This window comes from Photinus pyralis, unplaced genomic scaffold, assembly GCF_008802855.1.
Source record: "Photinus pyralis isolate 1611_PpyrPB1 unplaced genomic scaffold, Ppyr1.3 Ppyr1.4_LG3a, whole genome shotgun sequence".
NCBI lineage: Eukaryota > Metazoa > Arthropoda > Insecta > Coleoptera > Lampyridae > Photinus > Photinus pyralis.
The window spans coordinates 8,913,692-8,929,676 of record NW_022170509.1 but is presented as its reverse complement, the minus strand read 5'-3'; the positions used below and the strand labels follow the sequence as shown (position 1 = coordinate 8,929,676).

The window sequence follows — 15,985 nt, the reverse complement described above, 5'->3', positions numbered from 1 at the left end:
CCAGCGGCAGAACTTTCAGGCACACGCCCGGGGTTTCGTGCGTCACTTTTGTCACGAAAGCGAGTGCGCCGACTGCGCCAGGTAATAAAGAGAACTTCATCGGAGCAGCGGGACACAGTGCCGTTGCGCGTTATCGACCCCGAAGAGGCGTCGGGATTACTACCGCGCCCTCGAGAAAGATGTCGAAGAGCTTTTGGCTCGTGTGGTGGTTCTTGGCTCCGACATCTAGTACATCAGTGATGGACAGGGTAACCTTCTTTCAGAGCATTTTTTTTAAATGGATTGCATTACATTTTTTAAAAATACTCCTATATCATTGTTTAATAAAGTATTTAAACAATGTCTATATACAATCACTCGTTTTTGAAATTTTCTTCTGAAATTAATGTCCAGCCAAACTAGGGAAACAAGCGTTGATTAGGTGATATCTACCTGTTTTACTAGTTTAGACACGGCCCACTATATCGATATTAGTATCTAAAGTATCTGATGGGTTGGAATGATATGAAAAAGTGGATAAATATGAAGAACCGAAAAAAAAAGGAAGAATGCAAAGATTTCAAATCTGATTTGAAGAATCCCAAACATCCAAAAAAATTGATAATTAAAATATATTGAACAACCCGAAAACTTGAAACATTTGAAGAATTTGCCAAATTTCGAAGATTTGAAGAATCAAAATTCTAAAGGAGTTTAAAAACAATCGAACGAATAGAAATACTCGAAAAATTTCAAAATTAAAATTCGCGTTTATAATGTCCGAAAATACAGAAAAATGTAGAGAAACCGAATACCGCAAAAATGTTGCGGAGAATAATAATAGTAAAATGTGAAGGGTTTGAAGAAACTAAAGAAAATTGCGAAAAATCCTAAAATTTAAATTTAAAAATGCTAATGAATTCAAAGAAACGGAATAATACCCAAAGTTTTCAGAACCAAAATCCAAAAAATATAAAATCGACAAAAATGGGATAAAAACAATTCGAAAAATCAGACACCGATGAATAGGAAAATCCGATGAAATAATAAAGAATTTGAATAGATCATAAGAATCTGAGACCTTACCAAGTTGCCTAACGAATTTTGCATTCCGAAGAAAATAAAGAATCTGGACAGTTCAAAAGAACAGAAGAATCTGATGTATTCGAGCAATCCGAAGGATCGAAAGAATAATTTTTCTCTTGTGTATTGTGTAATATAGGGCATCAAAAGAAACATTTTTTCAAATAAATCGAAAGTCCAAAGGGTATAGCTATCGCAAATCAAAGGGTTTTTTTTTAGTCCATTGGGCTAATAGGGTACGTTCTGGGTTTCGGAATAATTAACGACTCATTTCGTTATTGTGCCATGTATTGCAGTTGTTCTAGTTAATTTTTGAGAAAGAAATACATATTCAATTTGGCTCTTCGCTCTTGACTTTACAATGCAAACTTACGCTTTTGTGTGTCGCCCATGTACGTTGATTCGTCCTGTTTAACACGAACATCCTGTACATAGTATCGAATATTTGCAATTTTGATTGGCAGCACTGCAATATGACGTTTAGTGTCAAGTGTCAAAGAGTTCCTTTTCAAATTTCATTTTTCAACATATGTTGTAAAATTTGTTAAATTACATTTACTAAATTAGTAACAATGGGTACGCTCGTCGAATTGCAAGCTAAAATAGCGGAGTTGGAAGAGAAATTAAAAGCAGCCCAACAATTTGTGGTTAAACGAGAGAAAATCGATGTAATGTCTTCGGAAGTAGTGGATACAAATCCCTACAGGTAATAATTGGACTGTGTGTGTGGAAAATAAGTAAAATTCCTATTTTTTAGTCGTTTAATGGCGTTAAAGCGAATGGGAATCGTAGACAATTATGAGAGCATACGTAATTTCACAGTTGCTGTTGTTGGAGTTGGTGGAGTTGGGAGTGTCACAGCTGAAATGTTAACCCGTTGCGGTATAGGACGTCTATTATTATTTGATTATGACAAAGTTGAATTAGCCAATATGAACCGTTTATTCTTCCAACCTCATCAAGCAGGTATTAGTAAAGTTGAAGCCGCCGCTCAAACTTTAAGAAACATCAATCCTGATGTTGACATTCAGACCTACAATTATAATATAACAACTGTAGACAACTTCCAACACTTTATGGATACCATATCGTAAAGCCCTTTAATTATATATCACAGGATTACAATTTACTTTCAGCACGCAAAGTCTAACTGGTGGAAATGTAGATTTATTACTAAGTTGTGTTGATAACTTTGAAGCACGATACGCTATTAATACTGCATGTAACGAACTAAATCAAATTTGGATCGAGTCTGGAGTATCGGAAAATGCTGTTTCTGGTCACATTCAATTAATCATTCCTGGTGAAACTGCGTGTTTTGCGGTAGAATTACTGAATACAAAAGCGAACGTATAATTGATAGATGTGTTTTAGTGTGCACCTCCTTTAGTTGTTGCCTCGCACATTGACGAGAAAACCTTAAAAAAGGATGGCGTTTGTGCCGCTAGCCTGCCGACTACGATGGGTATTATTGCCGGTTTATTAGTTCAGAATACTTTGAAGTACTTGCTTAAATTTGGATCTACCGCGAATTATTTAGGATACAGTGCGCTAATAGACTTCTTTCCTACCATGAAATTAAAGCCTAATCCGTCGTGCGATGACAGCTATTGTAAAATTAGACAAACAGAGTTTTCTAGTAAGCCAAAATTGATAACGGACGATCAAAAAGTTGAAGAGGAAAAACCTCTACATGAGGACAATAATTGGGGAATTAGTTTAGTAGATGAAAGTCTTCCGGAAGGGGACTGTAAAGAGGAAATAGCTACGGGTATTAGTTTAGCTTATGCTTTACCTCGTCAGGATGTTGATGTGAGCCCAGGTTCTGCAAGTGCAGCGGATGGTATTAATCTGGATGACTTGATGGCACAAATGAAATCTATTTAGGTGTTGCTTTTAACTGTATTCACTTTTGTACAACTTTGTATTTGATATAATTTTATTTAATATGGATGAGTCTTTTTTCTACAATCGCCCTGGGCCAAATTTGGAAATCATATACAGCAGTTTACGTTAATTGCATTGGTCAATAACTTATTATACAAGGCAAAGTTATGCAGTTTTTGAGATCGTTTTATCTTGCTTAGATTCTTGCAATGCATTTCGTGAGCAGATTAAAAGTACTCTTTAATCAAAGTCTCAGAATTGTTCAAAGTTGAAGCATCGAATCCAAATTTCCTGCGAGCATGCGCTGTAGCCTATATTGGCTTTCATTGCAGAGAGTGAGTGCGTGTGCGCGCGCAGTGGGTGTGTTTCCAGAGTATTTTGAAATAAAACATTTTTTGGAGTTTAACTTGACTATTTTACAATTACAAAAATTAATGTAGATAATACTACTATACAATTTTAAACAATTAAAAAGACAACAATAAAATATATGCTACTCAAACGTCAATTAGGGGCAATTCAATTGGAAGGTGTATTATCGGTATTCTACTTTGTAATTATGCGATATTGTATTCTACCCACATTTTTATCGTTCAGGTCGCGCCGATTTTATCACCCGCTATATGAACCTCCGTAGCGATATATCGCCTCAGTATGAACGCCGCCCAAAAAATCCTAATTTCTATTGCCTCGCGTTACTGCGCCCGTTTTACACTCGGCTAAAATTACTGTAGTCGTACCGTACCTATTTTTCGATGTTTGTGTGTTGTAAGTCCATTTGTCTAAATTTTAATAAAACAAAACAGTTCTTGTAAGAACTAAAATTGATATTGCGCGGCCTGAGTCTACATCTTGGTACATATAACAGACTTTCAAACATCCTCAGCACCATCGACATATAGAAATGGACTGCGCATGCCAATGCTAAGCGCAGCGGATACTGCAAGAGAGCGAGAGGGGAAAATTAAGGGTCAAACGCTCTCTCTATCGCGCTTCCATAGCAATGTCGTTTGTATAGTCACCAACAGAAGCGCGATAGAGAGCGCTTGCCGCTTAGTTCCTCTCCCGCTCACCTGCAGTATCCGGGTTTAGCATTCGCACGCGTAGTTCATTTGTCCATTGTCGATGCTCAACACATACTTACAAGGGTGAACCTTCTTTACAGTGGCGCCACCACAAATATTTTAATGGGTTGGCCAAACTAGGACCAATATGTTTTAGGTTGGACCATAATTCACTAGACTTGTATTATGTTATGTACGAGGAGATGAGTACAAGTCAATTAGTAAGGCAAAAGTGATAGGTACAAGGTATTATATTTTAGCACGACTAAGTAAATACGCTATTTAGTACTAACCAAGCAATAGCGTATTATTTAAATGTAATATGTGCTATAATAGGTATATATACCGTATAAGTGATAACGGACGCAGAGAAATCAAGTGCGTACTTTAGCCCATCTTGCTTCATAAACTGGGAATATACATTAGCAAAACAGGGTGAATTTAATTCAACATTTGAACAAATGGGAAAAAAGTGGACGTGAACCGCATTCACGGTGCAATTCGAAATTTGCTCATGGCAGTGGCTATCAATTTTTCAAAGGGGGCCGAACAACACAAATCTGCAGGCGAATTTATCGTGTCATAGAAGTATAAGGGAATTTTAGAACGGGGTACCTAGTGGTTAGCGTATGTTCGTCAAAATGAAAAGACGCTATATTGGTCGTCAGTCCGTCCCTCACACGTACTACGCGATATGGGACTCATTTGAAAAGGCTTGGTTCAAGAATCCGTGCGTACCGATATTTTTGGTTTTGCGCATTCGCAGTGTCAATTTGGTTTAACGCATATTTAATGCTAAATTTTTTATTTATGAATATATTTAAATGAAACTGTATTATGTAAACACTACGAATATAAGTAAAATTAACGACGTTTTCAAAATATTGTTTTGCACATGCGTAATGCAAACTTTCTTATTTACGAAAATATTTATATGAAATTTGATACATAGGCACTTGGAATAAAAGCAAATCTAACCCCAATTTCAAAATTTGATTTTGGGCTTGCGCAATGACAACTTGCGAAAGCGCGCATTTTTTCAATAAAGTATTCCAAGTGTGAATAAAGTATGTCAAAACCTGATACTAAACGTAGTATTAAGATATTTTACAATTGACAATGTATTTGCTTATACTTTTAATTTACCTATATGAAAAACGGACAGGTAGGCCGTAGCACAACTTGTTTGAAACTTAACTTTGGCCATAGGCGATTCATTTGAAAGAGAACGGGGCAAGCACCTCGTACCTACCGGCGCGGTATTTTTTCTGGCCCTATTAATTGGAGGAAAATACATTCTCGTGTCATAATGATTTTGCAACTTATTGTTTTCTTAATCTCTTCGGTCCCGTTTTACCGATGATTTTCTTTAGTGTAGTATTCTAGCTAGGGAGAATTTCGCAATACGGAGAGAACCACAACATTTTTTCGCTCGCAACTTTTTGTAGCCTTTCGCAAACCGTTAATACAAACTTATTCTTTAATTCAGTTCAAAGTTCCGTATTGAAATAATCTTAATTATACAACGTGACATGATTATGTTCACCACATCTGAAAAACTAAGTTAATGATTGGTACTATTACCTTTGTTTATTAAAAGTGAACAAAGCTATTCCTTAATAATTTCTTATACGTGTCTATTTAAATTCCCAATTAAGTTTCTAGTTAACTAACTCGGTCATTTGAACCGAAAAACAAATTAAAGGATAAGTTTAGTAAAATGCACTTAATGTTCTCAGTGATTGCCTTTTAACTGCAGCAGTACTTCCGAATTATAAAAACTTTCCAATATAATTTAGATTGTTTTACGAACTCTGTAAGTGCAGACTTTCACTAATCATTACCTACATCTGAAGAGATAGTAAGGCTAAATAATTACGCGAATTCTTGGAATGTCAGTCAGAAATCCTTCAAAGTAAAGAATCGCGCCGACTTTATTAAAATTTTGTTGTGTGGCTGTGGTAAATCATTATTTTACCGTCCCACTCGCGTGTATAACCGGAACGTCAAGGTAACCACTGTCATTAACAAAACAGAAGCAGAGAACAGAACAGAAATGGCAACATGTAGTGCAGTATTTACATTTGCTGTTCGGTGCTATTTCAGTATTATTAGTGTTAATTTTCGTTATTTATTATTAAATTTTACCCGTAATCTCGCTTTATGAATGGGAAACAATTTCACATTAATTTCGAATTATGTCGAATGATAATCAAAATTCGGCTGCCCAAGAATCTGTGTTGCTCAGTACCTTTTATTGTGGACGTAAAAGATTTAAATTATATTTTCATAGGAACCAAATTGTGTGGGATTATGCCAAGCCCCCATACGGTAAATAAATTCGTCTAGGTCTATCTATTGTTAATTAAGTTTAATTGCAGCACAACATTCTGTGTCAATTGAGGATGTTATCTCCGTTCAATATAAGTGTGTAAGCACCGGACCAGGCAACGATGTTGCCTATGATCCCTACTATTTTATCATTCATTACGCCGAGCAGAAAAAGCCCAATGTGTGGCGGTACAACTCGCTCACATTGCGTCATTGCGATGCGCTACAAGTTTCCTCTTGGGTGAAGACTCTTCAAAATCATTTGCAGAGTGAGTATGCTACGCTGGTGGTTTGATACAATTACCGGTTTCTTAGAATTCTGCAAAAGGCCCAAGAGGTTGCTTCTTTTTGTGAACCCCGTTGGTGGGAAAAGGCGGGCAATGCACATCTACGAGCGCTATGCAAAGCCTCTGTTTCATATTGCCGGAATTGACGTCAGCGTTATAGTATCGCAAAGGCAGAATCAAATACGCGACTTTCTCATTCATCACAATTTGGACATGTTCGATTCTATAGCTTGCGTGGGCGGTGATGGTACCGTGTCGGAAGTATTTAATGGATTAGTTATGCGCGAATGCAGGTTGCACGGCATTGATCCGGATGAGGCGGTGGCACAGCTTCCGAGACCATCAATGCCCATAGGAATTATTCCAGGTAAAAATTTGCTTTTTTGTTATACTTAATTGCAAGGTGATAAGGTTCAAGGTTTTACGCTAGTAATGGGTTATCATGAGTAATTATATGCACGACCTTGATCTTTGAAGCACAACAAAAAATGATAAAACTAATTAAGGATAAAAAAATGTTATTATAACAGAGTTGACATTATTCTGTTTTTCAGTTGGGTAATTGTGCTCATTGAATATTTAACTATATTAAAATGAGGTATTTTGCAAGTTGCAGGTGTTTGTAAACAAAAATATTTCCCTGTTTTGAAATGTATAACAAATAATAGAACCACTTTTTTCTTGTCATATCAAATAATGGATACACCAGGTAAACGCTTCAACTTTGTGAAGTAACCTATGGACTAATTATGTGATTGGATAACGGCAGTGACAGCCAATCAGAGATTAGTATCATTGAATAAGTAATTATAAGTACTTATTCAATGTTAGTATTCAAACAGAATTTCTTTTTCCTTGTCATTTATCTAGTAGGGTAAGTATCCCCGTGTAATTAAAGTACAATTAAATGAAAGCAAAAATGCACAAGTTATATTCAATAATTAAAAATTAATAGTTTGGTGGCTACGTACAGATCACTGTATTACCGACCATATTCAAATTTAAATTTTAACAAGGTACTAATTACATATGATCAGAATCAGAAGCGGAAGCGTAAATACCGTTATAATAAGTAATCATAAAAATTAGGTTTACTAAACTATGCGATAAAACACACAGATTGTCAACAACTAATGAGATGAATGAAAGTCAAAGAAGACAAACAAATCGCCAATCAGAGCGCACCTTGCCACATTTGAAAAATTCCGATATACTTCCGTTATAAAATAGCGGAATCGGAAAGGGATGTGAAAAAATCCAGCACTTCCGCATTTGCGGAAGCGGAAGCAGAGGTCTGTTGCATCACTACAACTTTCATCATTATTACATTCTTGATTTCCCCCTAAACCATCCTTCAAAGCATCAAATGGTTCAATTTTCTACCTCTTACAAAGTGGGGTTGGGTAATACGTATACCACAACAAGTAAATTCCTATCTCATTTTCCAAGGAGCGGTAACAAACTTGAGAGCAGTAATTTTAAATGTGCACGTTGAATAAAGTTCGTGCTGTATAGTTTTTTCCATAAAATGTTTTTGTCTATTGTTTTTGACAGCATACCAACTGTAAATGGGAAGGCTCAAGGTATTATTCGATATTTTCATCTGAATTTTGTTACTAAGTATATTATTCTTTTCAAGTAATTGTTATTACTTTACTTTTGAAGCGATTTGCTAGATGGCTCCATCTATTGATGGAATTTCACCATACAATTTTGCCGGGCAGAATGCCAGCGCCTGCCGCTTGGGGGGTTTTTCTCCTTCATTGTTTTCAGGTTTGAATGCGAGAACTGAGCTCACTTTTTAGCGTCAACGTCTTAAGTTTATTCCGAGGGGTATCGCACGGGGCGGTTTTTCGTACAGACGAAGGGAGGTACAGGGGTGATACAGGAAGGTGCAGGGATAATCCAGGGAGGTGCAGGGTGATCTGGGGTGATCCAAGGCAGTCCGGGGCGATCTCGCGGCGATATCGGAGAGATCTGGGGCGATCCGGGATAATTCAATAATAAATCAAATTAGATCTTAAGTCCTAATGTTTGTTCAGAGCTCCAGTGCCATGTAATTGGAATTTTTATTCTGTATGGTTTCTGGTTAAACAAATAAATAATTAAATAAATACCGAGTTCAGTTCGTGATAATTCGAGTAAGTTCGTCACTTTTAGCCACTCTGGAAAATTCTCGGGAAAATTGCGCAGCCATCGAACGTTGACGAGGTCGATTGTTTTACGTACCTACTTACTGGTGATTACTTAATTTCGAGCTTAATTTTGCTCAAATTGTGTGCGTGTGAATCAAGGTATGAATCGATCTGATTGATGCGAGGTTTGATGTGAACGAGGATATAAATCCGTAAGTGTGTATTCATTTTGCGTGATTATACTTAGAATACAGTAGAAGAAACTTTTCTATTCGTAATTAATAAATATTACGCTGTGTATTACGACACATGTTTTTACATTGGATGTGTGCTCCACCGTATAAAATCCAGAAATAGTCAAGCTGTCAAATTCAAGATGACATTTTTGAAGGAAAGGGGGGGGGGACTATTCCTGGCCGAAGGTTGACGACGTGGATAATGTGGATCCTATTCACATTTTTTAATGGCCCAATTAAAATCGTAGGACCAGACTCGGGATCAGAAGCAATGAAGCTTTCTAGGGCTGATCTAGTCAGAATCACAAAAAAATACCAAGACTTAAAAAAGAGCCAACGAAAATAGTACATCAACCCAACTTAAAACTAGACTGAAAGCGATCCAACATTTCTTCATCACTTCTTTTATGATAAATATGTAATAACTTTTGATGTTTGCTCGGATGTTTATTCCTTGGCATAAGTATTTATATCTTGTTACCTATGTTTTTGAATAAACCTAAGTTGATGTGAAATTTATACGCATTTTTGAATAAAAAGCCATAGTAAAAACAGATGATATTGAGGAGGTCTGGAATCTGCGATCTGGGGCGATCTCGGGAGATTTGAGGCGGTATGGGTGCGATCCGAGGCGGTCATGGGGAGATTTGGGGCGGTATGGGGAGATACAGAAGAAATACGGGCGATCTTGACGAAAAAGGTGATCTTTCGTACAAAAATTCCTTGGTGTGATACCCCTCGGTTTATTCAAGCTAATAGTTCCCTTATATGTTTTACTTGTACTTGGCCCTATACATGCGAATTTTTACTTGGAATATCAAGTTATTTTTGGAAAATTGTTTTAAAATTCAGTATTTTAGTTTAATTTGGGGGAAGTTTAACGTCCACGTGCACGCGCACATAGGGTTCCCGTTTGAACCCTTTGCACGGCCTCGATGAATAGCCGTCCGCCCCCAGCGTCACTCAGGACACCCCACACTTGAAAACGCCTGCAGCTTAAGTGGCTACAATCTTGGCAATATGCGCCCAACATGGAGTCTCTCATGCAGTGCGACTCAGAAAGAATACGGTAAGTTGTTTAATCGCCTGACGACACCTAATAATTTTCAGACCGGTTCTGCGCACGAACTAACTTTCTTATTTATGGGCCGAACTTACCCGAAATTTTAACATTAGCATCCTTTATTAAATGCAAATCGATCCATTAAGTTAAACATGCAAAAAGATGGTTGCGCACAAGTAAGTTTCTTATTTGTGATCCAAAACTACTGAAATATTAGTACCACCTTTGACTAAAGACAAATTAATCGATTATATTAGACGTGTGAAAAACTCCGCACGCACATATTCTTTTTAATAAAGTCAAATCGACAGATTATATTATACATATGGAAAACTTGCGTCCGCGCATGCGCAGAAGTAACTTTCTTATTTATGGGCGGATCGTGCTGAAATTTTAACAGAATTGCCCCTTAATAAAAGCAAATTGATCCGTTATATTAAAAACATCCAAATGTCCTTTGCGCATGTGCAAAAGTAAATTTCTTATTTGTGGACCAATTTTTGTGAAATTTTAATGCTATGCATTTCTTATAAAAAAATTGAACACATTATATTTATATCATAAATGATACTGCTATATCGTTTAGGTACTTCGCTCAATAAAAGCTGAAGCGATGCGAGAGAAATAAATACAATAAAGGGAAGGTACTGGGTCTCAACAGATACTTTCGTGCGCAAAAGTTACGTTTTGGAGAAATTCATTTTTTTTTAGTTTGTTTTGTTATGTTTGCCCAGTTTCTGCATCTATGACGCCTTACCAGGGGTGTTTGCATAGCATGGCTGGCGTTGGGCGGTACTCTTAGAGGGGTGGGTTTCTTAAGTTTTCGTCTAAGAAATATTTATACTACAGTATGTCGATTGTCCATGATCTTTGGATTTCGGTAAACCTTCTGTACAGCCCTTTACAGTTTATTTCAAAAGCAATCATTCTGTGACAGTGTCGCTTCAAAGAAGACTTGCCAGCTCCCCACTTGATCTGAGGTACTCTCTGAGGACAACCTGAGATCAATTACAAACGTAGGTTCACCAGCCCGATTCAGTTAGTACTCTTCAGATAATGACTTACCTCTAGGGGTAACTTTAAGTGCTCCCCCGTCTAGTACGGTGAGCATTTGAATAATACCCTATACTTAATCAGGTTTCTTTCACAGCACTCTGTCAACCATGCCATCTCAGAATCTCCTGTGGATGTGACGACTGGGTCAGTTTTGCCAGTTAAGTCACATGTACTACCGTGGTATCACGTTCCCACAAATGCGACAACATAAGGGCTTTAATCACGGGTGTAGTCAGAGGCTGTGTGTGAGGGGTGTGTATACAATAAAAATGCAGACTTCAATAAAAATTCATAATATACAGGTATAAAAATAAAACAACTGCCTTTTAACGCTGCCCATTGTGACACTATTTTTTCCAAATGTATATTATCTACTATACCTTTTTCTGATTATTTAGGACCAATAAGGCAGTTAGCCAATTATCGGCCATAGAGGAACGTAAATGATTTTGAATTAAAACTATATAATTAATACAATATAAATACCAAAGTAATAATAATTATTATTGTTTTATGATAATTGTCATTATTACCCCCCCCCCCCCCCTTTTCTAAAGTTTAACTTGGCACCACTAAAGGCATGCGGTTGTCGTATGTGTAAAAGTTATGCACGTTTTACTTTCAAAAACAGCATCTCAGGAAATAATTCGTGGGGGGGGGGGCCCTTTTAGACAGCGAAATTTGATGGCCGTTTGACACACCTTCAAGGTATTGGCTACCTACTGCAAAAAATTCCAGGACTCTAGGACCATTCCCCTAGAAGTAGTTCAAAACACTAGAAGTGGGTCCGGACGGACGAACGGACGGACAAAACGCAAACAATAGCACATTCTTAAAAAATGCGCTAAAAATCGAGTGGTGTAACGGGAATCCGTTTCTGGTGAAACTGGGCTAGGGCTGCAATTTAAAAATTTTGGGGTTATTACCCTCCAACAAAACTCCCTAGTGTATGAAAGTTCTAAACTATCTAAAATGCAATTTTTATGACCCGTTATCTCTCTCTTTTTTGATTCTGAAATTTTCAGCTTTTTTCATATAGCTCCGCCCCGGAAACCCTGTATAACTACATGTTATACAGTGTGTCTCAGGTAGAACACATCACATAGGAAAACGGCAATGTATTTTTTCGCGAATGATCCACGAGACCTTTGAAATTAGCATTCAATGTACTTACTCCAATCTCTTTTTAGCATCAGACAAGCGCAATAACGTACGTTGAACGCTAACTTTAAATACATATCAAAGGCTTCGTGGAACCTTCGCGAAAAAATACACCAACTCTGTTTCCCTATGGTGCATTCACCCTGGGACACACAGTATATTGTACTGTCTGAAGTGTGAGTACAAGAATTTCTCTCCATTTGTTTTAAAAGGGGAAAAGTTTAAGTAACGAATATTTTAGAAATTCCGATAGACATCGAGGCGCCATAAAAGATTAGTCATCGGCGATAAGAAAGGAATGTGGATGTAAGCGTTTGTATTGGTAACAATGTGAGGCATTCTCTCCGGGAAATAAGACGTGTTTTGTTCGAGAACATTCTAGAATTAATACTCGTTTGGAAGTGTTCAAAAACGTTCGAGAAACAGGGGCGTATGCATAAGCAAATCGAATTGTGTTTCAGTCAGTTCCAATTTCAACGTCGAAAGTATTAAATAGTAAGCTCTGTTATAAATTGTGTATATTTAACTGATAAATAATATTTTAACTGTTATAACACAATTCATTTCAAGACTGTCATAAATTTATTGTTAATTAATTGTAAATAAATAAATCACGTAATTAAATGTACTTTAAAATACGCTTTGTTGTCTATGTCAATGTATTTATTTTATTTTGTCTTGATAATTTCGTAAAAGTTGGTTTATTGACTACTAAAAAATCTTGGGGCGCAAAATCAGTTAGGGCTTAGGACGTTGTTGACCCTTAATACGCCACTGGTTACAAACATAATTGAGTAATCAGTACTGTACAGAATTGAAGTCTTGTCCACGATGGTATCATCTGCACTCCAGCGCCTTTGAACAATACCCTGTTGGTTGATTCATTTTAATTTTTATTTAGCGGCGAGTAGCGAAACAAGAAATCTGTAATTTTTTACCGACAATCGACACGCGCGCGACATCTGTAACTCTTAAATTTTGCTGTGTCCAAAATGTACATGAAGATTCTGTTTTCTACAGTATGTCTACTTAGAAAATAAAGACAAAATCAGAAGTGGGAATTTTAATCAAACATTTGATCATTGTTACAGCTGGCAGTACGGATACAATTATTTATTGTTTACACGGAACAACAGATGTGACTACGGCAGTTATGAACATAATACTCGGAGATTCTCTAGGATTAGATCTTGTCTCGGTTCACGACGATACCCGCCTACTTCGCCTATACGCCAGTATTTTAAGCTACGGATACCTGGGTGACATTGCGCACAACAGTGAATCTTTTCGTTGGATGGGACCATCAAGGTACGAGTATTGTGGTAAGTTATTCAGTTGTCAGGTAATCCCCTAAGTGCATTTACGCAGGTTTTAAAAACATTATGGCTAACAAAGGGTACAATGGCGAAATTTCCATTTTATGTGACGAAGATAATATTGAACAAGCCAAATGCTGCGGTAGATGCGACCAGTGCACTTCCCAACAGAATGGAGTTAGTGGTGGCAAAAAAGTTGACAGGTGGAAAACTGTGCGAGGGAAATTCTTTATGATTAATGCGGCTAATATTAGTTGCGCATGTATTCGTAGTCCATATGGTATTGCACCGTATTGCCACTTAGGTGACGGGTATTTACATTTGGTACTAGTGCGACACACATCACTAATTAATAACTTGCGCATTCTGTCTCGATATGCTAAACGTACGTATACTACGGATGACTTACCGTTCATCGAGGTCCATAGGGCAAAAGAAATTACTTTTCACGCAAACGACGCTGTTAGAAGTCATTGGAACTGTGATGGTGAAGTTCAACATCAATCGGATATACATGCTCGAGTACACTGTCAGCTCATTAATGTATTTACTAGGGGAAGCACTATGGCTGTCGATGATGAAAGCAATAATAAATGCAATTTTTGTAGGTTTTGTAAAATATAAGATAGATGCATATATATTTTTACGGACTTGGAGGTATTCTGTGATAATTTAACAAACTTTTCAATTATTCTCAATTGTTAATATTGCCATTTTTGTATATGTGTGGTAGGCAATGTCTGATGTAAAATTTACAATTATGTGAAGTCAAGTAGGCAACACACGATACAAGACTGTCAGATTATGGTTGAATTACATAGTTTGTGTTGTTGACGTGACGTCTGTAGAGTGCACAAATTAGGTCAGTTCAAATCGGACATCGCTTAGCGAATACAGAAGTCACGAAATTTTTAAGAAAAATGAGTTGTGGCCATAGCTACTTAAAAGTGAACTGAATGTTTGTCATTCCTCATACAGTACAGTGCAGATCGTATTCACTAGAAAACGAAAAAAATAACACCAAAATATTGAAAACCTGTTTTCTGTCAGAGACAGGTGTTTGTGAATATTGACTTGTTTTGTACAAAATCTCGATGTTTTTAGTTTCGAATATTTTCTTAGAACAGTAATGTAAATAAGTACACAATAAAGTTTCTTATAAAGTAATGATTACATTAAGTATAAACTACCATTGATTGACAAGAAGCGGATGATTGAACGAGAATATAAATAGAAGAAAAATGCGACGCTTTTTCAAGGGGATAAGTATGGTTGCCCTCTGGGACAAGCTTTGCTAACTAAAATCGAATTGGGTTTGACATCCAGATGGTACACCACAGCTAAATACAACTTTCAGTAGTAGCATTGAATAAGTACAATGCTTCTATTCAGTTCAGAAGCTTAGAAGACCCAGATTTGTCAAAGGGCCCTGTTAGGAAGGTCCTAGACTGTCTGACTCCAGTTGCTTGGAAATTATTATTATCCCTCTCTTGTTTTGGGCCCTCAACAGACATGCGCCCAATGAGTCATCCAGTCTTTAATCCTGGTCCTGACAGCGGAGGGATCAGTTCCTACATGCCTATAGATATGCAGTGGCGATTTTGTTTATTCGCTCAATGTGCCCTTTCCAGGTCGCCCATCTCAGAGATCCCTTGGTAACCATCCCAGCAGCTACAGTCCAGTTAATCCACCTTTTTACACCGACCCTGGTAGCTCCTTTTGGTGGGTCTGAAGTTACATAATCCACAAAGCCTGGAGAATTTGTTTCCAAAAGACATCTGTGAGAGCCTCACCCGCGGCAGGCGCGCCTCAGTGTCCCCGCTCTGTTTTCTTTTTAAATACACCGCTTTGTTAACATAACATGATATAGATTTTCGTGCAAATAAAATAAGGTCTACACGTTTTTGTTTGTAGTACGTCAGATACCGAACAGTGCCGTCTTGATTTCTTACTCTTAAGGCTCCTCTGTAGTCAATCCGCCATATTGAAAAAATAGTCTTATGAAATGCTGCTTTTGTAGTTGAAGTCTAACAAATTCTCGATAGTGGATATTCTTTGCAATGATGAAAAGAACGGCGGTACTTAAAAAAAGTTGAAATATCGGTCTTAGTTTTTTAGGAAGATCGATGAATAGAAAAATCGTTTTTCGTAAATAACAGCCGTTGTAATGGCAGTAGAAAAACCTACAGCACCAATTTGGAAATCCGACAGAATTTTTTACGGCGGTACTTAAAGATATTATTTCCATCTATTATGATAAGGCATTACCTATTTTAAAAAATAAGTTCCGCGATTTTCAGAAAAGAGCGCAACGTTAACATAAAGGTAGGCAACTCAAATTGCACTTAAAACCCCTAAGGCGATATCTCATTACTTGCAAGGGAAAA

At 37.1% G+C, this 15,985-nt stretch overlaps 2 protein-coding genes across 2 annotated transcripts; both read left to right on the top strand.

Moving 5' to 3' along the window:
- Positions 1 to 1,545: 1,545 nt before the first annotated feature.
- Positions 1,546 to 3,013, top strand: LOC116165978 (ubiquitin-like modifier-activating enzyme 5). The gene is made up of 4 exons (XM_031480769.1): positions 1,546 to 1,768; positions 1,820 to 2,152; positions 2,199 to 2,385; positions 2,437 to 3,013. The coding sequence occupies exons 1-4, from the start codon at positions 1,635 to 1,637 to the stop codon at positions 2,947 to 2,949; spliced, it is 1,167 nt and encodes a 388-aa protein (XP_031336629.1). The 5' UTR covers positions 1,546 to 1,634; the 3' UTR covers positions 2,950 to 3,013.
- Positions 3,014 to 5,800: 2,787 nt separating this feature from the next.
- Positions 5,801 to 14,765, top strand: LOC116165725 (ceramide kinase-like). Its single transcript, XM_031480389.1, has 5 exons — positions 5,801 to 6,344; positions 6,395 to 6,613; positions 6,660 to 6,998; positions 13,374 to 13,604; positions 13,651 to 14,765. Exons 1-5 carry the CDS (start codon positions 6,212 to 6,214, stop codon positions 14,220 to 14,222), a joined length of 1,494 nt encoding a protein of 497 aa, XP_031336249.1. The 5' UTR covers positions 5,801 to 6,211; the 3' UTR covers positions 14,223 to 14,765.
- The last annotated feature ends 1,220 nt before the right edge of the window (positions 14,766 to 15,985 follow it).

Bases quoted from the DNA above. Each gene is read 5' to 3' on its own strand.
- LOC116165978 (XM_031480769.1), top strand. From the start codon at position 1,635: ATGGGTACGCTCGTCGAATTGCAAGCTAAAATAGCGGAGTTGGAAGAG. The intron at 1,769-1,819 runs GTAATAATTGGA...CCTATTTTTTAG, and splicing joins GTGGATACAAATCCCTACAG to TCGTTTAATGGCGTTAAAGC. The intron at 2,153-2,198 runs GTAAAGCCCTTT...ATTTACTTTCAG, and splicing joins CACTTTATGGATACCATATC to CACGCAAAGTCTAACTGGTG.
- LOC116165725 (XM_031480389.1), top strand. From the start codon at position 6,212: ATGTCGAATGATAATCAAAATTCGGCTGCCCAAGAATCTGTGTTGCTC. The intron at 6,999-13,373 runs GTAAAAATTTGC...TCATTGTTACAG, and splicing joins GCCCATAGGAATTATTCCAG to CTGGCAGTACGGATACAATT. The intron at 13,605-13,650 runs GTAAGTTATTCA...GCATTTACGCAG, and splicing joins ATCAAGGTACGAGTATTGTG to GTTTTAAAAACATTATGGCT.